The sequence below is a fragment of the Gouania willdenowi genome, chromosome 22, assembly GCF_900634775.1.
Source record: "Gouania willdenowi chromosome 22, fGouWil2.1, whole genome shotgun sequence".
NCBI classification, from domain to species: domain Eukaryota; kingdom Metazoa; phylum Chordata; class Actinopteri; order Blenniiformes; family Gobiesocidae; genus Gouania; species Gouania willdenowi.
The window spans coordinates 20570916-20596625 of record NC_041065.1 but is presented as its reverse complement, the minus strand read 5'-3'; the positions used below and the strand labels follow the sequence as shown (position 1 = coordinate 20596625).

The 25710-nt window shown below is 38.6% G+C and overlaps 1 protein-coding gene across 3 annotated transcripts in view; it reads right to left on the bottom strand.

The window, feature by feature from the left end:
- Window positions 1-2319: 2319 nt before the first annotated feature.
- fndc5a (fibronectin type III domain containing 5a) overlaps window positions 2320-25710 on the bottom strand; it is a 34030-nt gene continuing 10639 nt past the window's right edge. For all 3 annotated transcript variants that reach the window (XM_028439061.1, XM_028439060.1, XM_028439059.1), the window contains 5 exons: window positions 15214-15329; window positions 12736-12934; window positions 6001-6090; window positions 5797-5930; window positions 2320-4637 (listed from right to left, as the gene is read on the bottom strand). In XM_028439061.1, coding sequence (XP_028294862.1) covers window positions 4584-4637; window positions 5797-5930; window positions 6001-6090; window positions 12736-12919 — 462 coding nt within the window. In that variant the 5' untranslated portion in view covers window positions 12920-12934; window positions 15214-15329 and the 3' untranslated portion in view covers window positions 2320-4583. The remainder of the gene's footprint in view (window positions 4638-5796; window positions 5931-6000; window positions 6091-12735; window positions 12935-15213; window positions 15330-25710) is intronic.

Genomic DNA, 25710 nt, shown 5'->3' with positions numbered 1-25710 from the left:
AAAGGCTTGATCAAGTGATGTTACTAAAACAGAGAACAATAGGTATGAGAAAAACTAACTCATTTATTATTAACCAATTGGTTTCATACATTTTACCTTCAACATAATATCTACAGTATTCTACAATTGAATAAAAATAAATAAAAAATGAATTTGGGGTGGGGGAATGAATAAAAATCGGTAAATCCGGAAATTTGAATCTGATATTCGTTTTCAGGTTAATATAACAACAAACCGCTATATGTCAATAAATACAAGTGTTTCTTTTTGGAGAAGAAACACAATGAAAAACTCTAGTCACGCTTATGATTGTGATTTATCATATTACTGTAGATCCAGCTATATTATTTAATCAAACATATTAGGGATAAATGCAGGTACATATAATTATCCCTGTATCAGGCCATGGTCTAAGCTTTAGTGGCCCCTAGTGGCTTTTTCAGCTCTATGCAATTACATATAGTCACAATGGGCTTGGATTTCTTACAATCTCAAATACAAAGATAATTATTCATTATCAAACATAATCAACATATCATGTTATCTTTTTTAGCCGTCCAAGCCAAATAAAATGTCACTGTCCTAATTATTGTTGGTTCTTAAACTGACTTACAACACCAGCTATTTGTGTTAAGTATTAGAAGTATTTGTGGTTGACCTTTTGTTCAATGGAATAGAATTCATACATACAACCTCTAGTGAAAAAAGAAGAAATTACACCATAACCTGTAAATATTTGGATAGCATGCTAACATCCAGTTATATGAAAAGCTACATATTGAAATGATGACTTTAAAATCATAGCTACGGCTAAGAGCAACATCTATTACAATTAATAGCTTTCCTGGATATCTGTTACAGATATTTAATAATTTAATTCTGCATAGACGAGATGAACAATGCAGATATCTACAATGTCATTCTGCAGTGGCAAAATTACGTCACTTTTCCTATTTACGTTTATGGGCAAGAGATATCTTAAATGTCATTTTGCCGAGTCAAAACTTGAGTCCAACATATATTCAACTGTATCTCGAGTTTTCACTTGGCAAACTGACACCTGAACAGCATTTTTTTTTTATATTGAGAGGGGTGTGTTACGTCATTTACCATGATAAAAAAAAGAACATGCATACTAAATGACAATGGTGGAATTCATGAATCATGACAAATAGGGGAAATGAGATTACTTGAAATGTTCCTAGAGATTAAGGTTTTTCTGCTGTGAACGTAATCTGCGACACATGAAAACAAGCAGCACAAAATAAGGACCATTTACCATGAAACTGCACAATAACCACATTGTTTATCCCCAGCAGTAACACACAACTGAAAACCATTCTGGGAATTATACACAGAACTTTCCAGCAAATAATTTCCAAGAACAAATATATTATACATTTTTTTATGTTTAAGAGCCAGGGTTGGGTTCAATTACCCATGTTCAATTACAATTCAATTACGATTACAGTGACCAGCGGTTTTTTCCAATTACAATTAAATGGCAATTACAGATACAAAGTCAATTATCTAAAGTCAATTACGACAGCAACAGAAAATTTAAATTATGATTACAATTATAACTATGCCATAATTGTAATTCATTGCCAATTACGCAATTACAATTATAAATGACCCCAACCCTGTTAAGGGCATTGAACATGACTAGGTTTGGTCCGTTCTCACACACTGGTTTAATAAAAACCACTAGCATACGTGATGGACAATCAGGTTTTGTACAGTTCATGTGGACAACTTCGCTCCGAAACTGTATGTTAATAAAAATTACAAATTGTAAAAGCAAGTAAAAGTTTAAAGAAATCTTTTAAGATGTCAAGGATGGAAACATTGTTGCGAAAACATGTAAATCAATTGATCCTATAGGGAAGAAAAGGGTTATGCTGCGTTCACACCGAACGCGTCTTCTGTGGCACCGGAGGCATCTGCCGCACGAAACGTACCGCAAATGTCCCCATTCGATTCATACGCACGTCTGAAGCAAATGGGGCAAACTCGGCGAGTTTCACTGGCTGCTGAAGTGAGGAGCTGCGCTCCTTTTTCTCCTCTCATAAACATAACCCACTCGTGAAAAAAGCCGGTGTGATTAGCGGCTAATGCTATCCCAGCTCAGTGCCGACTTTCAAAGATAAGAACTTAAACCTGCTATTACCACCTCCTCGCTTATTCTCCTCCACGCCAAATCCTTCCTAGTCTGGTCACGGTTATGAAGGCCGTGTCATACAGCTCCAGGTGGTCACACACAGCTTCTACTCCATGGTTGAATGGGTGAACAGATCGGTGTCCGTGTTGACGGCCTGACGTCATCGTCAACAAACACTCTGATTGGCTTTCGTCATGCAAAATGGTCGCAGGAGTTCAATATTTTCAACTCTTGCGAATGTGCGGGTATGCATAAAATCGGGAGCGCGCTCGCACGGCCCACGAACTTGACGTACGAATTGGACCGCACAGGAAAGATTTCACATCTGGGACACATCTATCCATTGACTTTGTATGTAATCTGGACGTACGGACATTTCGTGACGCATCTGGTGTGAACGCAGCATTAAGAAGTCAAAATTTGCCTAAAAACCACACACTGGCTATTGAAACAGTTTTAAGTTCCTCCTCTCTTATTAAACGTACAAGTAGACACGGGGAGGAATAAAAGCCTGCTATTGCATGAGTAATCATTCACTCTACTCCACTCAGGCCTAACCTCTATCGCACCCTTTCAAACTGCTCCAGTCTACACAAGCTGAGCCTACGTCAACTCATCTGTTCATACAATAAATCTGTATCTTTGAATACAAGTTTCCCGCTGCAAAAACAGACCTCATCTATTATGTTTGGATGGCTACTCAAAGTATCCGCTGCTTTTTCACTTCTCTATTTTAAAAGCATTCTTCTCACACGTTGGCGGCACAATGACACAATATAGTAAAAGCACAGAAGAGTAGGAGGAATGTTTTGAAAGGTTCTTCAATAATAAGACTTTAAACATGGTTTAGGAACAAATAAACTGTAACACTTGCCCTCTTACATAATGAGACTACAAGTTTTCTACATCAATTTAATAAAGGTGTGTTAGATAAATAGACACCTCCAAACAAAGATAAAAATATTATATTTACACTTTAAATGACACCTATCTCTGCACACACAGATTCACAGTAAATACTGGGTAAATAATACAACGTGAATGTTAGATACTGGGCTTTTTCCATCTTTCCCATGAATGTATTGGGGACAATTGTTTTAAGGCAATACTATTGTGTGTTAATCAGCCCTCAAATAAAACATTGGTTTCCCATCAGATGCAGGGCAATAAGTCATGTTTTCTTTTAAATTCCTTCTTCCACAAGGAATCTCAACATGACGTCTGACTTGAGGAAAGTCAAAAAGAAGCCCTTCTGTCTCGCTGACATCTACTGATAATGTCATGATTAAGCCCTAAGGTTGTGACTTTAGGCCCGTTTTCTTCCCAATGCTAGCCTTTGGGGTCGTTTACAACAGCGCTCAGTATTCTTAATGGTTCAGTTTCTATTTGTGTTGGAAGTGCAGTTTGTTCACATGCTAGGGGATCCAGTTTCCTTCAAACAGGAAAAGAAGAGTCCATGCTCCTCCATCTCCTCCTACAGATTGTTTTTTTATTGCTTATGTGAAAGTTTTCTTCACTTTCTCTTCGTGGACGCCTGTAGAGTCGAGCCAGTCCAAGAGACCATTATTAAACGATCACGCTCAGTGATGGCAGACCTGCTTAGAAATCCCTCAACCTTAAGCAGAAATACATAATAAAATGCTAAAGGGCTCGTCCTACAAAAAGAATGTAGCATTGCAGGAATCAAAAAGCAAAACACAGCATGTGACTCCAGAATCCAGAAGTTCTATTGTTGAGCTCACGCTTTACATCTTTACAAGTTCCAGATTTTGTTTAACAAATGGCTGCAAAAGGTGGTCAGTTTTATTTCCCAGAGGGGAAAATACGCTGGCCAGAATAAAAACCTTGCCTTTATGACCAACGCGGTTCTGCCTGAGGGAAGACCTAAAAAATTCAGCTCAAAAACGAACACCAGAGCTAAACAGCGCAATGGTGGCTTCTTGTTTCAAGGACTCCACGCTACAATGAGAACAAAACGGTACAAAGAAAAGCAAGGTATACTATAGCAACTACAAAATCAATTGAGGAGATAAAAAAAGGAACCTGTCCTGGGTTTGGTGTTGGAAAATGGGAAAAGAACAGGAAGGATAAGGTCTCTGGCTCGGTCCATGTGCTGATCCCTGCTGGAATTGGTTCCTCTGCAAGCTCTTTACCACAGGCGCCGCTCGGCCCTCGGCTCCCCATTGAGCGTTAGTGGTTGAGCACCTGTCGCAGTCCCTCGCTGCCAAACCGGCAACTCTGTCAGACGAGCTCAAACTGTGCACAAACGCCAAAAACCCACAGCTGGGCGCTTCCACAGCCTCGGGAATGTGGTCGTTCGGCTGAGGGGGTAAACACAGTCCCTGGATCAGCCTAGCAGGCTTCAACGAGGGCCCGCTTGGTTTTAATGAGTCTCTCAAACGAAGAGGAAACATCTTAATAGTCACACTTCGATGATGTTGACAGATGGCATCCTGTTGTTGTTGTTCTTGGTGAACTGTGGGAGAGAATGACAAGCATGAAAACTGACAGGCTTACGTGGAAGGGAGGAGACATTTTTTTTTCTGATTATGACGATGCCTCTGCAATGTTTTATTGCTCTTTTCAGCTTTTGACAAAGGCTTTTTCTGCTCAGAAGAAATGGACATGATATGAGGTTGTTTGTGCCAATCAAAGCAGCGCACATTCAAAGCCATGAATCTGCACTTTGATGCAGATGGCTGCATCATACCTGTCAAGTTTTGGATTTGAAAATGTGGGAAATTTTCTGGCGCCTGCTACAAACCGTCCCCCCACTTCTACCAAGCTTCAGTAGCCCTTATATTTAAAGACGGGTGTACAAGAAATCTAAAAAACCCACTTATATTCCTATGTATAATACAGCCTAAATGAAAACAAGGGTTTATGAAGCACATTTTTTAATTTAATATACTGACAGTTCATATACAAGTCAACACATTGTATATTTACTGTTATGTCATTACATATTTTCTGATATAAATATAGCGGTGTGAAAAAGTGTTTTTTTTTTCTTCCTCATTTATAAAACCCTTCATTTAAAAACTGCATTTTGTATTTACTTGACGATCTGACACATTCAAGTGTGGAAAACATGCAAACAAGTAAAAAATCCGGAAAGGGGCAAACCCTTTTTCACACGTCTTTCATATTTCTCATGCTCACTCGTGGTTCTCTGGTATTCACTAATGACTTATTATACAGATTTGTGGCAGACTTTTTTGAAAGGAGTGTATATTTGTGGTGCTTGTGCGTGGCTGATTTTTTCACGCTGAATTACGTTGTTCCTTCCCCCGTAGAAGACGCTAAAATCTCAGCTACAAACCATACGGAACGTGTAACTGTGCCCCATCCTGCACTATTTAGGAAGGTAAATTCGCTGTCCCATTGTCCCATTTGCACTAATCTCGCAAAAAAAATACGGGAGTTTCCAGGCCAAAACGAGAGACTTGACAGATATGGGCTGCATTGGTCATGCATGTCGCTGCTAAAGCCTGAGGTCGACGCTATGACAGCAAATGAAGCTTCGGTGGAAATGCATCCAGAAGTAACCGGGACAATTCACCTGCCCGGCGCTGAAGAAGGGAGAGGCACCCAGAGAGAGGAGTAGAAGGAGGAGGGGGGAGGGTGGGTTATACCTTACTGCGCAACAGCCCCCCCGACGGGTGCTCGGGAGTGCTGCACTCTGAGGAGTTTTTGGCTTTGTCCTTGTTGTTGTTGGGCTCGTTGTCTTTGATGATGTCGTACTGGCGACAGAAGAGAGCGATCACACCTGGCAGCAGAGAAATAGATTATCCAGCAAACATCCACCATCCTGGTTTGTTGAAGACCTTGGTCCTCACCTGCCCACATGATCAGCACCACCACGATAATGATGAGCTCCCCCGCCCTCAGCTGGGTAGCCTGGCCCACTTCCTCCATTGTCACTTCGTCTGAAAAAGACAAACAGTTGAAGGATTAAGATCAGTGCCACAAATACTTAGTTGTGTACATAGGAAGTAATAAAGTGCAAATATTCAGCTACTGTGATTTAGTTCAGTTATCTATACTTTACTACAGACATGAGCAACTTATTTCACAGCGAAGAAAATGTAATTATCTGATCCAAGGGCCACATGATCAACATTCATGTCAGCATTTAGAATAATGACCAATCTTTTTCTCATGCTGTGGACCTTTTCTCTCATTTTGTCAGTAATAATTTTCAAGTATGATGCTAAGAAATGTCTTGTTCTCCTCTCCTGTTTACACGTACCGCGCCATGTTTTCTCGGAGAGCAGTGGTCATGTGACCAGGTACCTCACGTTCTGTCACGTGTATTTGCAGGAAAAGTGTTTCCATAGCGATTTTGCGACACATTTCAATATCGAAACGTCTGAAAAACCTCCTCATGAAAGACTTTTTAGCAATATTTGGGTGGTTTTTTTTTCCTCAAAATTTAGGTTTCCATCACCAGTTTTTATTGCACTATTTAGATTTTGTGCATTTCCAAGGGTAATGGAAACGCAGCTATTGTCTCTTTTTCTCTGAACGTCTTACTCAATCCAATGAATTTTCAAGATGCATTTATTTCACAGCTGTTCTGTTCTTTAAATGGTGTTGTTCAGATCTCATTGCCTTCTCTGCGTTTAACAGTCAGTTTCATTCCTTCCATTACGGACGGCCGCTAACTCAAAGCCACATGGGTTTTTAGGCATTCGGAATAAAAGGAGGTGTTCTGTAGTGGTTTTAGTGAACCTTCTAAAAAAGCTTCATCTGGACCTATGGGGATCGTACATACAAAGATGAAGATGAAACGTTAATCAGTGGGATCAATTCAACCCAGCCTCAGTGAAATCCCTTCATCACCTTTGAAGTGTTAGCAGCAGAACAGGAGCATGTGCACAGCAGCCTGCCTGCGGGTGCCTGTGGCCTTCTATCTCACAGAGCAGCATCAACACGCACTCACATTTCCTCGCACTGCTGAGCGTGAAGAAAAAGTCCTAAGAGTGAGCGAAAGTTCATGGAGAGCACTCGTGTACTCTTTGTATTAAATGTAGAGGGTGACATTTGGAGGGGCTCAGCGTAGCAGAAATGCTCCAGCAGCTACTACAACAAACACTTCTCGCTGATCGATTTGGCCTCAATGACTTGTATTGAATAAGCTAAGACACAGAGGCTAGCCGCCATCAGCCGGGCTAACCGCTCAGCTGGAACACCTGCAATGCTCAGTGACCGACACAAGCGCTGAATGTATCATTTCACTTAATTCTAACATTTCAAACCAGGAACGTGAAAGGGTATCATCTGGAATTCATTTACATTTTCCCCTCGGGTGAAAATAAAGCTTTTAAAATGCTGAAGATTTTTGTTATAGGATTGAAAGCTAGAGTTCAATGTTTTCATTTAAGAGATTTAAAGACAAACTAAACCCCAAAATAACTTTTTTTTTCTACTGACAACAAATGTATTTTGGCATCAAATAGTGCTTCTGGTCCAACTTTCAACATTTTATTCAAAGTATTGAAATTTCCAGTTTTCGGCCTTTGTTTTTTCATTTCGGTTCTCGGTTTCGGCTAAGAATTTTGATTTGGTGCATCCCTAGTATTAAGTAGGTAATTAGCATAGCATAGACTGTTCTTTGGAGATTTTATAGAACAAACTGGGCGTGTCTTCACTGCTCCAGGAGTCCCGCCCATAAAAAAAAAAAAAAAACATTTTTCGAATTTCCCCCTAGTGGCAGATCACCAAAACTAGAGGGTTTAGTTACTCTTGAAATATAATAGTTCCAGCGAGATTCATTTTTGAATAGTATGTTAATTTGAGGTTTCATTTATTCAGACAAGGTTTTTCGGGACATTTTTTATCTCCTGACATGTTTCGACTGTCAACTGCCAGTCTTCATCAGAGGAGTTCTGTTGATCTCCTTTGATGGTTCCTTTGAAGTTTCACTTGACTTCCATGTAATACTTCCAGCTAGATTCATTTTCACAATAAAGACTGACAGTTGACTGTCGAAACATGTCAGGAGATAAACATTTCCTGAAAAACAAATACAAATAAACAAAACCTCAACTTAACATACATAATGTGTGTACACAGGAAACTGTTGCTTATGTGGCTACCAGAGGCCATGTCTGACATTTCTTTATCTTGAGCAAACAGTCCCGTCTTGGAATGCAGAAGAGAAGAGATGAAGGAGCAGTTCTGCAAGAAGCTGGGATTTTAAGTGTTCCAAGCTTTTTCCCATTATTGGTACATACACCCCCTCCAACTTGAGCGTCTGTTAAGGACTTCTGGTGTTTTCTCACCTGCCGTTTGCTTGGAACATGGAATGTAACACTGGTGCACTCCGTACCATGGAAGGCTGACAAGGCATGAAAGGTTTAAAGTGGTCAAAACAAAACCATATGGCTCTGCATACTGTACGTCCTCGGTGCCAAAACTCATGTTTCTGTGAATTTATGGAAGGAATGGAGGATTATTTAGACTAGTTATAATTCCAAAGAAAAGCAAATATATCAATTACTTCTCCTCAAAATGAAAAGTGATGAATATTCAGGATCATTTCGATGTTTTCTGTTGCATCTTTATAGAAGTCGTTATGCTAGGATTGGCTAGAGCAGTGTTTCTCAAATGGGAGTATGTGATGGCACTACATGGGGGTACAGAGAGAACGAAAAATTAACAAACAAAAGCATTAAAAATATGGGGTTGAATAATGTTTATTTTTTGTTAAAAATTATAATCATACTACATATTACCAGGAACTCACAAAACAACAAGAAAAACACAAAATAAGAGAAAAATATACTGAATAATAAAAAGAACGGACAAACAACATACACAAAACGACACCAAAAATACACAAAATGATGATAGAAATGATCTTGAATAGAACATGAACTGAAAATAAAATTAGCAGTCTTGGTCCCACACCAGGAGGGAGATGAGCAGAAATGATATAAAACATCTGTTCAGGAGGCACTAAATACTTTCATTTTTTTTATTTACAAAATGTGTTTATTTCAAATGTGTGTAATCACTCCTTCGTTCCATCATTGTACTCTGAAGTTATGTTTTCACACAATTCTGAGCTAAATATTCTAGTCGGACATGAGGGGGATTTGAATTTAACAAACAAGTTTGAGAACCACTGGCATAGAAAACATCCTGGCTTTTCTCCTCGCTATCTCTGAGATTGATGAGGATTTTCTGATTTAAATATAAGAAAATAGGAATGTAACGATTCGCTCAACTCCCGATACAATTCGATTCACAATACTGGGTTCACGATACGATTCTCTCACGATTTATTTTACAAAATGGGACTGTAGACAAAAAAGAATCTGTACTATTTTCCTTTTATTTTTCATTGTCAAAAGAATCCCTTGATAAACTATTCAAAACAATGCAATTTAACTAAAAATAAATCTTGAATGAAATAAATAAAGGAATAATACAAATGAAGAAGAAGCCTATTAATTTAAATTCTGGTTCTATAGTAAACAATGCAAAACTGCAAATAGTTCTTTTTCTTTTTAAAAGTGCAACTGAAAATGTATTTTGTGCCTTAACAATTAATAATAAAAAACAGTCATTGCACTGTATTTACGTCAGATATTTGTTTGGACCAGCAGAGGGCGCTGGTAACCCAGTGGTCGGTTGGGATGCAGCTATTCTAACAGTGAAGAAGAGATGCTATGCGCTAGCAGACAGAGCTAATAGCAAAATGTGACTTTTACAGATATTCTCGTAATATTACAGATATTCTTTCGGTGCTAAAGGGGTAAGGAATCATTTATGAACATGTTTAAGAATAGAAGGCTGGCAGAAAGAAAGTAGTAGCAAATTCCGCCCACCGCCTAAACTTCTGGACAAGAAAAGGATAAATATATAGCGCCCTTTGCTGTTTAAAAAAAGTACTGCGATTCAATTTTCAGAGTATCGATGTGAACCGTGATACCTATGAATCGATTTTTAACTGCCTTACGATTAATTGTTACATCCCTATTAGAAAACTATTCATTTTCATTTAATATCTGTTTTAATCATTGCCTTGTGTCATATTTTGATGTTGTTAACCTTGATGTCTAAAGTTTCTGGAAGACTAAAGTTCATTAAAGGATGCTTGCATCATTATTTATGTGCAGTCAGTTTTTCGCTCAGTGCTTGTGTGTAATTCCAATAATTTCCTCGGAATGTGCATCTGCAGTTTGTGTTGCTTGCTGACACTAATTATCAGGACTTCCTCTGCCTGCTCCGTCTGCGACCTCTCACACTTTTCTGCTCATCTCTTCCCCCTCTTCTTCACTTTGTCTCCCTCCCTTCTGGAGTAACTTGGGATTTCTTTCATCTATCACTTCACTACTTCCTTTGATCTCCCAAAGCCTAAAACTTATCATGGAAAAAGGAAATGATGAGAAACACAAATGCCTGACTGCATTTCAGGCTTTTCCTCTGAGACGAGTGTGACGCGACAACAGAAGGACTGAGCAGCTGAGCTGTGATGGAGAATAGTGACGTCGCCTGTCGTATCAGATCATAGTCTAACCCTGAGACACACTCCCAGCTGTGCAGGATAAAGCATTGAAGGAGAACAGAAGAATGGAGGAAAGATCACTGGCTGTGTTCAAAAGCACATACTAGCGTACTACTCATACTACGTCTGACGTCAAAATGAGTATGTAGTGCATTCCAATTAGATAGCATGGAAAGATTGAGTATGCAAGAAATACCCGGATGTATACTATATAGAGATATTTTTCAAGTATGCAAGTCATACTCAACCGTCCCATGATACATTGCGAGCGAAACGTACAATCTTCCTGGGACTGGATTCAAGCCAAAAGTCAAACATCCCCTTTTCAAAACAAAAGTATCTCTTCTTGTCTTCCATTAGTTTTTTTATGCTTTTGTAAATAGGACTCTTGTTTTGAAGTTAACTGGAAGCACAATGGCGGATCTGAAAATCACTGAAATGTCGGCATGAAATGTGTTTCCGAGAGTTTTATGGATCAAATGACCACATGTTGATATTCTACTTGGTCACTTTCTGGCTTAAAATGCTTTCAGAACTTTCAAAGGTGGAAAATTAACAGAGATATTTAGCCTCAGTGTGCTTCAGGTTTTTGTCGTAGGTTCGAAATGTATACTAGTACAGTGCCCGTCAGAAGTCTGTATTCATATAGTAAGTAGAGTTGTCAATTATGGCCAAATGAGTTGAATGTTTTTGAAGGTTGGATGAACAAAGAGGTGTACATACTCTGTATTCTGTAGTGTCATAAAGGGGTATATTTGCGGGTGCAAAATAAAATAGTGTGTGTGATTTCCCTTGTTTAATTGTATGGGACATGTGCATGATAAATGTGTTTGTTGTTTTCTTTTTTTACTCATTTTTATATTTTTTTGTTTAGTGTATTTTTCTGTAATGTATGTTTTTTGGAGTCATGTGTATTTTTGTATCTTTCTGTTGTGTTTTTGTACATTTTTAATATACTTGCCATTGTAGTGTGATTCTGGAGCCATTTTGTGTATTTTTGGATCTTTTTTTAGTGTAGTTTTGTGCATTTCTGTTGTCATTTTGTGTAATTTTTTTGTATATATATATATATACCTGTATATATAGTTTTGTGTATTTTGAGTCATTTTCATATTTTTGTCATTTCGTGTGTGTGTGTGTGACTCGCTACTCTGTGGCTCTCACACACACGTGAACGCACATCAGTGACTCACATCGGGCCCAATAAGTGAGACTTGAGAGCTTTGGTAGTAGACGCCCCTCCCCCCTCTTCGGTCTAAACTATCTTCCCCTCTCTCACTCGTATGTTTGCAGTCCGTGTCTGCTTGGCTGTGTGTGCAGCGATCGGCTCTGGCTGCACACGTGACTCTAGCTCGCCACTGTGCAGTAAAATAGATATAGACACACTGAGGTCAAAGCTGAATAGGTTTGACTTCTGGGCAAACTTGAACGTGCCATTTCGGTGAAATAAAATTTAAATAAAAGATTTGGAAATTACCAAATTACTCCAAAATAACAGATGCACAAACTCGGTGTATCTGGAAGCCATTGACAAAGTTTCAGGTCGAACAGGCCACTCCACACACAGCTTTTATAGATAGATTTCCAGAGGTGGATTGAAGTCTAGCACTCAATGGATCAGGGCTGTTTTGGCTGCCAACAACTGGAAAGTATCCTTCAATATCTCAGGAGAGTGGAGTGCCAATGAGAGCAGGAATAGATGAAGTGTTTGCTCCTGCCAAAAGCGAATTGATCGCCCCTGGCAGTTCACACTAGTTCCTTGGTTTTTGGTGATGTTTGTGAAAGATGAGGTGTGAAAAGATGCATCAGAGCACGGTGAAGGAAGCCCTCCCCTCCCCTCTGTCATTTCTTTACCCTGAGTTGTGGTCAGCGGCTGCAGCTGAAAGCGTTCTGTTGTAAAATTTCATTTCATGCTTTGTCTCTTTATTGATTATTATTTGTCTTTGAGATAAAATTGGTCAAAACATCGTCCAAAGGCTGCGTTGACTTTGATGTTCGGCCTAAAACAGATTTGTTCTCAAGTGTGAGCTTGTTGGGTTGGATGTCTGCGCCTCACCTTTACTCTTAGAGGCCTGAGTCTCCGCCTCCCTCGGTGTTCGAAAGCGCAGCGGTTCGCTCAGTGGACTCGTCCCGGACATGCTGATGGACTGGACATGCACGATGTAATCCGTCTCCCCGTCCAGGTCCCATAATGCACAGGAGCGAGTGGTGGTGTTGACTTCCTGGATGAACCGCAGCATGCGCACATCTTTCTTCTGTTAGAGACAATTGACCATTAAAGTTTGAATTGGTAATGAACAAGGAACTGAGCAACAAAATAACAGATTGAGATGCCAAATTTAGACAACCACCTGCGCCCCTTGCATGCATATGTTGATGATTGGGGTAAACCTAAGGAAAACCATACAATTATGGGAAAACGTGCAAATTCCACATTGTGTGGTCTCTGTACAAAGGTTCCTAGAGCTTCAGTCAAATTAAATTCAATACTTTTTATTGAAATAAAATTTAAGACCAACTTCAAAGTAAACAAAATTGGGGGGAAAAAAACGCCACATCAATTAGATAGAGTTAGGGTAATTTTTTTCCAAGTGTCTAGTGCAGACGTGCAACTGGCGGCCCCCAAAGTAAACACGCAAATACACAAAATGACAGTAAAATACACAAAAAAACTGACTAAAATAAACCAAATCACTCCAAACCCCCCTAAAAAAAGATAACTGCAAAAATAACCAGAAATCTATAAAACAACAAAATTACAAAAAATAAAAACCATTAACAAAAGCTATTGGGAAAATCTTCGTTGGACAGACAATTTTCGTAAAATGTACATTTCCCCATGTTGTTGAAACTTGCTACAAGCATGACGCGCATCTGCAACCACGTCACAAATTTGTAGTTAGTTACGCTGTCGTGATTGCAACAATGTTAGGGTAAATTATATTAAAAAAAAAACATTTATTTTGAAATGTGAGACTTATTACAATCATAAAATCGTACTTATGTGTTAAAATTTAAGACTTTTGAAACACTGATTCAAGACATTTTAATTACAATTAAAGCCCTATTTTTAGATTCATTAATTTCATGTTTATTAAGAATTTTTAAGGAACCGTGGGAACCCTGAGTACAACATAGGAATCAAACCCAGCCTTCTTGCTGAAAGGACAACAGTTGGAACCACTACTACAGCTCCACCACAGGAGCTGAAAAACGTTACTCAGTCATCTGGATCTTCTCCGCTGGATGGGTCAAATATTTCAAAAGTTGTCTGGTCTGCCCTTTCACTTTATATAGACTTTATTTAAATTTGAAAGGGACTGTGCACATCATAACTGCTCATACACTCCATAGGCTTTAAAGAAGAGGTGTGTGTGTGTGTGAATATGTAAGGCTTATTTGTTACAGTTCAGAGGAAATAGACTCAACATGACAGCAGACAACTTTAGATGAGCTGACACGTGTCTCCACATTAGGGGTGTGGGAAAAAAAAAAATCAATTTCACGATATATCGCGATTTTTCGGGTGCCAATTTTTTTTTTTTATTTAAAGAAAAAAAAAATATATGTAATTTTTTAATTTTTTTAAATCAATATTTTTGTGCATTTGTGCAATATTTCAGTGGTTACAATGCTTTCAATGTGTTGCAATGGTTACTTGATTTAATGATGGTAGTGTGTAACAATGCATTTTCTTTTTTTTCAGTGAAAAAGTGCAAAAACACTAACAATAAATAATAAATAGGATGTTTTGAAGCAAATGGTTTAGACTCAATTTGTCCTCTGAATGATCAATATTTTCTGATGAACATATACAGCAACTTGATTTTTCATCTCTACATTTAATTTTGACATTAACTGGGTAGAATATCGCAATATTATCGTATCGCGGCCCAAGTATCGTGATACGTATCGTATTGCAACATCCTTGCCAATACTCACCCCTACTCCACAGTGGATTAAAACTCATGAAAAGGACACATAGTAGTAAACTTGGTTTAAAGTTATAGTTTAGGCCAGCAATTCTCAACTGGTGGGTTGCGGACCTGTACTGGGAAAGGCCGCAGACAGCTGGTCAAAAATAAATAAATAAATAAATAAATAAATAAATACTTATAGTCTCTCATGTTGGACTTGTATTTTATTTTGAAAGAAATTTTTCGTTTGACAGGCATGCTGTGAAATGCATGTTGCACAGGAAAATATTTAGATTTACATTTTATAAAAGATTATATTTGCATGTTTTCATCAGCTGTTTTTAAAAACCGAAATTTGGTTGGTTCAATTAAAAAAAAAAAAAAAAAAAAAAAAAAAAAGTGTGTCGCGATTTAATGACTGTGGCAAAATGTGGGTCCCACAGGGTCAGACCAGTTGAGAACCCCTAGTTTAAGGAACTTCAAGTTCTTATTTAAAGAAAAAAATTACAGGTAAATGAGAAGTGTATCCGTATGCTTATGTTTCCAAAAATAAAAAAAGAATATTTAAAAAAAAAAAAAAAAAACACTTCGTTCACATCATACTGCGTGTTACGCACCTGTTGTGTGATGGCAAAGCCAATGACGGGGTCTCCCTCGGGGATGTCCCATGACACCACAGCAGAGTTAGCCTTCACCTCTCTGATGGTCACATTGACAGGAGGAGACAAGCTATCTGTAAACACACACACACACACAGACACACCTCTAAGCTGGTATCCACTGGCTTCCATCACTCAACCATGTGAATCCCAACGCAACCATCAACTGTTGAAAGGCTTGTTATTTCATCATAATCAGCGACAGTGAAATAGGATTTGACAGAGTGAAAACATTAAGATGTCATCTTACAAAGCCACATCATAAATACTTCCAACACTTTAAATCTATGAATAACAGAATTAAAACACTACTTGCATAACATTTTGTTAAATGGCAAAACTGATCTATTTGTAAATGAGATTGAAACAGAAGCTGTCAGCATCGATCGAGGAATTAATCACAATGATTTCATCAGATCATCTACATACAGTCAAACTTGGGTTTTAAAATAGGATGTGCTTCCAAATAAAAGCAATCTTTCATGTGAAAAATGGTAAAATGCATCGTCAGTTACAGAGTCCTGTAATATCTTTCTATCATTTTCAGGTGGAATGGACTGATGGTAGAAAATGAAGCTCAGCAGGAGTTTTATTAGTGAATGACAACCTGAGGATGGGATAACTGTGTTAATGATGGCACAGTGCAGAGCCACATGTTGGTGGTAAAACAGTGATTAAAAGCATTTTAATGGTAAAAACTTTAGGAATATTCACTATGTTCTATGGATGTCCCGACAGAACTGTTTCACTCCCGAAATGATACCGATATTTCAGCCTTGCATATCGGCCATTGCCGATAATGATCCGATACGATATCAGCACGAATCATACATACTTTTACTGCTTTTTTTGTAGTGTGGAATGTTAGAAAAGGCTTGATCAAGTGATGTTAATCAAACAGAGAACAATAGTCAGCAACAGTAGGTTACTATGTTGGAGTGTGAACCACAGTCACCTATTGATAGGAGTGCTGCAGTCCGATAAAATCCGATTTTCTTTTTCTGGCTGATATCGGACCGATATCGGATTGGGACACCTCTACTATGTACATAAATGACCTACCGCTGCTGTGGAACACAGTAATGTAGGGTTTTTTGTTGCTGTTTTTATGATTTTAAAATGCTTTAAAAATGATTTTATACTTGTTTTCAAGCCTTACATGAATCACTTTGAATGCCTTGTTGCTAAGATATGCTTCATAATGTTGCCTTGCTTTGTTGGGCCAATATATAAATACTATTCAGAATAATCATAGCTTTAATCACACAAACATTATTGCCTTTATTGTAACTTCTGAGAATTTTCAAAGAGAAAGGCAGAAAAGCGCTGAAACGGAGACGTCAGAGTTTTTTTTTTTTTTTTTTGGTTTATTTTAACGAGTCCATCCAGTTTTCTGGCGGCCCACCCACAATCAAAATCCTGGTGCCATTCCTGTTGTGAACTTGAACATAGACTTATTCTTAATAGATACTGATGACTGGATCCTCACCATAAAAGCTAAAGCTTTAAAGATCTTGTTAAATGACTAGAATTAATCATTAGGATTGTGATGAAAATAGATGAGCCGTTGACCTCTACAGTCGCACCTCCTCCACCCTTAATTGAAAATAACTCTAATTAAGCTGTCAATGAGTTATTGAATGTGTTAATGGCTCTTTGATGGCTAAAGATTACCCAGCTGCCATTAAAGAATGATGATATAGCACTTGTCTAACATCCACACAGCATCACTTTCCCTCGAGCCTGACTTTCTTTAGTGAAGTGATGAGATCTGCAGCACAGGTGGTGAAGCTCTGATGTCTGAGGTTTTCATGTTGGCATAGCGCTGTTGGAAACACATTTCTCATCAGAGGCCTGAGGGACAGGCTTCAGGGACTCGGGGAGAGCGTTTGGGACTAAAGACGTCACAGATCGCACTCATTATCTCATCGCACATCCTCGCTCTATTTCTTTCTCTCAATCACGAGTGCTCACTCAGCTCTGAACTGCCCTGAGGGGAGGTAAACTCCCTTATCAAACACTGACCAGAGCTTTCTTTATACAGGCTAAAAACTCACATCATACATTAAAGTGTTTTTAGCTTTTAACACTTCTTACATTCTATACTTTCCACACAATCTGCACAAAGATCATTGCATAAAGAAGCACGGAACAGGTGCTAATCTTCATTTAAAAATCTGAAATTATATTTCATTGATGGAGGTGACCTGAGACCTTCAGAGCACTGGTTTTTAACTCTATCAGTATAATATCAGTATATTGCGTTTCATGTTGTACCCATTTTCTTGTCACATCCGTGTCAGTTTACACTTTTCTGCTTCATTGCTTTTCCCTTTTTAAATGACTTTACTGGCTGTTAAACGTCCCAAAATCGTGTTAACCATTATAATTAATTTCATATTTCTCTGCTGTATCTGTGCCGAATACACGTGCTAAAAAATCATACAAGAACTTTGCATGAAGTTTCCCGTCTGTCTGTTTGCTTATTTTGCTACACATTAGGCCACCTGTTTTATTATAAGAAATTATGCGTAAATGCATGATATTGTCCTAAAATGTGCTTGTGAAAATATAGTCTCATAAAAACTCATAAGCAGCCGTGTGATTGGAGCGGTGTAATGTTTCTGCTGTGACGTGTCATCAGGTAAAATGATCACCAGTTGCCAACAGCTGAACCGATCTTTGTAAACTGGCCAATGACTGACCTATCACATGACCTAAACTGGCCAAATAGGGGCGCCGTGTACGGATAGAATGTCGCTATATATATACAGCAATCATACGGGTAGCCACTGCCTTTAATTAACATTAAATAGCCTCTTCTTGTTATTTGGTCCCCCACTTTATGTTTTTTCATTATTCTTCAGCAGAGAGGAGCGACTTTTATCACACTGGGGACACAAACATGTCTTTTACATATTTGATGTTCTTCTGTATGTTTTTGGAAGGGTTTCGTGTATTTTTGTTGTTCCTTTACATATTTTCCTCTCTTCTTGTATTTATCTAGAATAATTTTGGCCATCTATTTTATTTTATTTTGTGAGTCATTTTGGTGCATTTTTCCTTTTGTGTGTTTTTTATGTTCTTTTGTGCATTTACTTTGGGGGGGCCTGCACAAAATTAGACCGAGGGCAGAATGTGACCCTAGGGTGGCCAGTGGCCAATCTCTGGTCAAACGCTGTTTCCATTTCTTGGCGATACATTTTTTATTAAACGTCTTTCCTGCTCCACTTTATTGACTGAGTGGAAACCTCTTTCAGCGGCACATTCAGAGTTAACTACTTCTGTCAGTGAACTGAGACACCTCATCATTGGCTGAACTTCGTGTTTCTATAAATGAACATGGCCCTCCCACTGGCCCGGAGAAAGCAGCAGAAAGAGGATAATCTGAGAGAGGAGAGAAAATTACAAATGAATAATCCATTATATCTACAATTCAAGGCATTTTGTAAAGCACTGCACCTCATACTTTACGTCTGTTCGGCAAAGAATGTCTTAAGCCTCTACAATCATCCTCCAATCTAGAACTGGCATGTTGACATTTTACGTATTAGGATTTTGTCCTTTAAGGTAAACCTCCTCTCTTTAGCACCTGTTCTCTTCTTTTGTCAGTGTGTCTTTGATTATTCGATAAAAGTGGACGTTGACCATAAATTAATATGAATAAATAGAGAGGATGAAGTCAGCCAACTTTAATTAAACACCACACAGATGTCTTTATAAACTCTCTGGGGCACTAAATCTGTCACCTGAGAGATGAGGGTGACTTTGAGCCATAACCCAAGTGTGTGTGTGTGTGTGTATTTATTGATGATCAGAGTGACAGCTCCTTGTCTAACCCACGCTAAGCAGGGTGAGTGGTGACAGACGTCCTCCTTCATCAGTGAAAAGATGAAACACACACACACACATTCCTTGTTTCTCATTCAAATTTTGAGACAAATCTCACAATTGTTCTTCAGGCCTGAGCCGTTTCTCCACTAGTATCAGGAGTCCTGAACTCAAATCCTGGCTGCCGTCCACACATTTTAGGTATTACTGCTCCAACAGACCTGAATCTGAAGTTGCACAGTGAGAAATCCTTGCTAACTCATTCAGTGCCAGCCATTTTCAGAATTTCTACCTCCTCAGCGCTAGCCGTTTTAGAGTATTTTGACTGATTTTTATAGACCTACAGAAAATTTTGTCCTATGACAACCAGATTCTGACAGATTAGACTCTCTACTTTCATCAGGAAAAGAAAATGCTTCTAGCTTGTTTCGTTCTTCCGTAATCTGCAGTTGAATAGAGGAAAGTTTCACACAAATCGCCAGTTTGTAACAAAAAGCTGAGAAAAACGTCTTTTCCTGAAAAAACCTATTAGTGACTTAGAAGCATAAGTCTATAAGTATCGGTTTTTTTTTCAAAACCTTTTCTGCTTTTTCACTAAAATGTGCAGGTAGGTCTTCACAGAAATTATGTCACTGTTTGTTGAAGCAACCAATATACTGTTTACTGGAACATTGCACTATAATGGTGTCACTGGTAAAAAAAGACCCTATGTTTTGTTCACAGAAAGCACTATTGGAGATACTTATTTGTTACTTATTTGACACTTATTTACAGAAATGTTGCACTAAAATAGTGTCACTGTTCATAGGACACTTCTTCAATTTATTGTCTTTCACAGATATAAAATAAAAATTGCATTTTTTCACTTAATCTTTTTTTCTTGTTATGTCATAGATTATCATAGATTGATTTCTAACCAATATATCGATAATCGCAGCATCGTCATATCGCGAGATAGTCGTTATCGTGAGCTTTGTATCGTGTATCGTATCGTGAGGTACCCAGAGGTTCCCAACCCTAGTAAACAGTAGCGCTCTGGTGTTAGTTGCGGTGTAAATCATACATGTAATGGATAAGAAACACACAATTGAAAGCTCTGAAGCTGCATGTGAGCATGTACCTCACTCGCCACTCACGGACACGGAGACACGGTTAGCTTAGCATGTCGGCAGTAATACACAAAAAAAAGAGAGCAAAGGATCACAATTTGTAATTCCTATAATGCGAAAATAAGTCTGCAAAACAAAACGCTACCTTATTCACCATAAGAAACCACCACACCACTGAGTATGTAGAATTTAAAGCTAGAAATTAAGCTAATGCTAAAGCTAAGCTAGCGCGTCAAATCATGACAGTAAAATAGACCATCCTAAGTCAATCTACTGCAGTAATTCCTCTCTCAACCAGTAGAAAATGCTGTGCGTGGAAAAAAAAATACCATCATATACATTTTTGGTCAAACCGTCCAGCCCTACGTCTACATCTGAGCATGATAATGCTGGAACAATTCTGTACTGTATCTCTGCAAATGTCTAAAGCCTCTGTTCTGGGTCACAGAAAGGTAGCCACAGGCTGGTTGTTTCCATGAGACACACTATGCTAAAGCGCTAGCATAAAAATTGCCTGTTAGCAGCATCACGTTTCAGTGTTTACACTCATTTCAGATGAAGCAAAGCTCCAAGTGTTTGTCCTAATTTAATTGTCAACTTTAAAATGCCTCACACACACACACACTTCACGCTCATGGACGCAAAACAGCTAAATGCTAGCAGTGAGTAAACTGGCACTTTGTATGGATAGTGTGACAAGCAGCAGATGGGTGATGATATCGAAGCCGTGTGGGTTTGGAGAAACATTTCTGTTGGGGGAAGAAATTAAACGCTGCTGCAGCCATTATGACTCAAAAGTGTGAGCCCGGGGGGAATTGGGTGTCTACAAATTAGCACACGTTGATTAATGGCGTCGCTAACAGCAGGAACATGGGAATTGCACTTGGTTGTCGCTCCGTTTCTCAGAGCTTGCCGTGGCACCTCGTCCTCAGCCTCATTCATAGTTAATGTGCCATGATAAAGCTATCAGGGTTTGGTGCTGATGTGTGCACTGCCCTTGCATGTGTCGGAGCAGACCTCGGCATTAGGCCTCGTCTAGGCTCATACACACATCCACGTGCAGCAGAGGAGTTGAAGGTAGAGCTGCTGGAGTGTCTCCTCTAGAAACATCTGGTGTTTGACACGTGTGCGGTCAAACTGCTACTGCGTGTCATGTTTCAAAATTGATTGCCTGTAATGTGTTTTTATGAGAGGCTGACAACTGTTTTACAGTCTCCCATTTAAAAAAACATTACATAAACCACAATAGGGAACTTCCCTGCAGATTTCCTCTTCACATTATTTATTCCGACCAAGTGATTTGGTTAGACGACAGACATTCCAACGCACTGGGACATCTTACGGATCATATCACTCCGCTGTACAGCTGATCTTAATACCGTTGATTACATCTTGGGCTACACTCCGTAAACCGTCACCACGTTCACACTTCAGTTCTCAATGCACAATTCAGATTTTTTGAAAAACTCCGATATTTTTGTGTGAGTGGTCATTTATATTACATATTAAATGCATTAGGGATGTAACGATTAATCGTAAGGCAGTTAAAAATCGATTCATAGGTATCACGGTTGATATCAATTTTCTGAAAATTGAATCGCAGTACTTTTTTTAACCACAAGTGGAGGCGGCGGGCGGAATCTGCTAATACTTTCTTTCTGGCCGCCTTCTACTCTTAAATATGTTTATAAATGATTAATTACCCCTTTAGCACCGAAAGAATATCTGTAATATTACTTGAATATCTGTAAAAGTCACGTTTTTCTATTAGCTCTGTCTGCTAGCATAGCTTCTCTTCTTCACTGCAAGATATCTGCATGCCAACCGACCACTGTATTACCAGCGCCCTCTGCTGGTCCAAACAAATATGGCGTAAATCAGTGTAATCACGTTTTTTGTTTTTTTTTAAGTCCAATTGTTAAGGCACAAAATACATTTTCAGTTGCACTTTTAAAAGAAAAAGAACTATTATGCAGTTTTGCATTGTTTATTATAGAACCAGAATTTAAATTAATAGGCTTCATTTTCATTTCTATTATTCCTTTATTTCATTCAAGATTTATTTTTAGTTAAATTGCATTGTTTTGAATTGTTTATCAAGGAATTCTTTTGACAATGAAAAATAAAAGGAAAACAGTACAGTATTTCTATTTTCTATTTTCTAATTTGTCTACAGTCCCCTTTTGTAAAATAAATCGTGAGAGAATCGTATCGTGAACCCAGTATCGTGAATCGAATCGTATCGGGAGTTGAGTGAATCGTTACATCCCTAAAATGCATCTTCAATCAGTTTGGAGTATGAACTGAATGTGACCCTGAAGTGATGCGCAGACAAAATTCTAGGACTGTGTGTCGAGCTGACATATTTTCTTTCCAACAGACTGTCTTTAACAGATCGGGTACAGGTCGCATATGGGCAAAAAGATGAGATTTGGGTTGCATTTGCCTGCAGTGTGAACATAGCGTGTGTGCTCTCGACTTGTGGAACCAAATTATTCAATAAACAAACAAATCATAATCTCTTGTCACTGTTAACTAATAAAATGCGCTTGTAGAGCTGTTGTATCAAAGCCTTCGGCCTCGTGCCTACGCCGATCACAACAGCACTCCCTCTCGTGTGATATTGCTTAAATATCGTAGTGCGAAATAAAAACGTCCATCATACGATATAACCCTCTATCGTTGATATAGCAAATCTAATGTGTGTGGTCTTGGTGCCACTTTGTTGCTAAAACATCATGAAGAAAGCTAATCTACTTTTTTTTCCCACCAGATTGGTTCACCCGGATCGACCGGAATCATCAATTAGTCTGGTTACAAACTGTGTCACGACAGCCAATATGACTCTTCCAAGCAAAATAGCTGCAAACGTGTCTCACAAAAGGAAGTGTTCATTCATCTCCTGCTGCTCTAGAAGGACTTTTAAAGAATATGACCAAATAAAACCTCTACTACACTATCATTTATTATCTTTAATGGAGCTTGTGCATAAAATTCACTAAAGGTACTGTTTAAAACCACTATTATGGTTTATGTCCCCCCTGGTGGCGTTTCTACATATAAATGTATAAATCAGAACACGTGACAACAGTATATGTAGCAAAAGTCAAGAATATTCCTTCATTGAGAAGATTCTTAAAGGAGAAGTAACGTTTAATAATGAAAGTGTCTATTCGTACAGGTGCCGTACGGACAACCTCCGGTGCTATTGGTACGTTTACCAAAGTACACGTCACGTACGTAGAGTCTTAAGGATGGGGTTAGGTTTGGGTTATAACCCTATATCACAACAATTTTTAGGGTTATGTTTACAGTAGTCACGTGACCTAAACTAGCCAATGAGGGCCGCTGCGTACGGATAGAATATCGGTATATTGATATGGCAACCGTAAGGACAGCCACTGCCTTTAATGATTCCAGTCAGTTAATTTTGTCTTTTTTTTTTTTTAATATACGTTAAGGTTTTGTTTATTCAGACAAAGTTTTTTAGGAATTTTTTTTTATCTCTTGACATGTCTTTATAAGGGAACTCATCAAGGCATATCACCTCTGAGGAAGACTGGCAGTGTACAGTCAAAACATGTCAGGAGATAAAACATTCCTGAAGAACCTTGTCTGAATAAATGAAACCTTAACATGTACATAAGTACCATTTATTTTGGGTTTTTTTTAGGTCATTTTTATATGTTACAATATATAATGAATAGCAATTTTCCATTCATTTCATGTAATTTCAAGGAAGAAATACTTTATTTGGATATAAATCTACCTATATCATGAGATAAAAAATTCTCCATATCGCACAGCACTACCTACTATTGTCGAAGGACTCTGCCTTGTATACATTTATACGTTTCTCACAACAGCTATCCTGACTCTCCGCTGTGTTCCGGTGCAGCTCCAGCTTTAAAGCAGAAGTTTCTAGCGGCTCCTCTAAAGCTCTGTGTGTCTGTTACAGCTTTCAGCTTGTAAGTGACACTTCAGTAGGAATCTGGGTGCTGGGAGAAGATTCAAAATAAAGGAGAAGATGGTAGCCTGTGACTCACTCATGTACTATTGATTCACATTGTGTTCCTTACACACAGGCTGCTGATCAGCTGGTTTATAGGCTAGCTCGATGTGAGCAGCTTGGAGGCGAGAAATGGTCCGAATACAGTGAAGTCACTCATCAACAAAAGTTGACGATTTCATTATACTTTTATGTAGAACAATTTGTATTAAAGGACCTGAAAGAAACTTTAAATTAAATAGCTTTCCAATTTTTTACGAGTTTAAATTCACTATATCTAATAGGATACTGGACGTTTAAATACCACAACAACACCGAAAATTGTACATTATTTACAGTAATCAGTGTTCTTTCTTTTTTAGGATTAACTTCCAAAAACGGAGATGCTGATTAACAGCTGTCAAAATGTACACAAACGTCACAGCTCTTCCAAACACACATTTATTTTAATCTATTGAATGTGTGCGGTGAATATTGCGTTTGTCAAACAAGTATAAATAACACGCGCAATCTAAATCTGTTTTGCACATTTGCCTCTGGTGAACATGTAGTCTGATTGCTTCTGCCAAAACGTGCAAGACACTAGAAGGGGATACAAATATATACATTTAGCACAAGCAATTTGACTTCCTAAACAAGCAACTGAAGTGCGGGGAGTGTTTTGTGCATTTATTTAGCATGTTTGACAGGCAGGTGTTCATTTTCAAGCATAAATGCTTCCACTACTTTCCACAAGCAATCTTGGCAAATGGTGCACAACAGGTGAACAAATAGCGTGTGCAATCTATTTGTATTTGCACCCAATTCAGCACTTTTTATTTGTGATCTGAGTAAATCAGGCTATTGGTCTGTAAAGTCTTTGATTTTTCTATACGCAGCGCAATAAAGCCATTGTATGATGACGGTTCCTTTTGAAACTTTCTGTCATGTTGCTAGGTAGTATACACTATGCATTTCCTTATTCGGTGTCTGTGCATCCCTGGTGCTCTGCCTCCTCCTAAGCTGTTCACTGACGTCTAATAAACCCACCGAAGGGTCTTTTTCTTCTGTGTAGAAATTGTTTACTCATAGGAAATGAAATTTCAAATGCCCCTGGCAATGAGAACAGGGAGTAATTGAGGCCGGAGCGGAATAACGGTCCCTTTCTCCTTCTCTTTACTCTAATTAAATGTCAAAAGGCCCGGTACGAAAATCATTGCAGCATTGTGTGAGAAGAGAAGGAAAGCCAGCAAATTCAAAAAGGGAACGAAGTGCCGTGAGGCTGATCATTTGATTGCTATTGAAATCTGCCCTCAAATCAGAAGCGTCACCCTCCCTGCAGGCAGCAGTAATATCAGATAACCCTACAGTAGCACAGAGTAAGATATACAGTGATGTATACCATAATAATGTTTCACATTGTGTCCGCCCCTCCTCATTCTCCTTCACGTCACATGTCCGTCCGCCTGTCTGCCCTTTGGTAAGATTTCTTCAAAGCGTCTCTGTTCTGGTGGACTGATGGGGTCC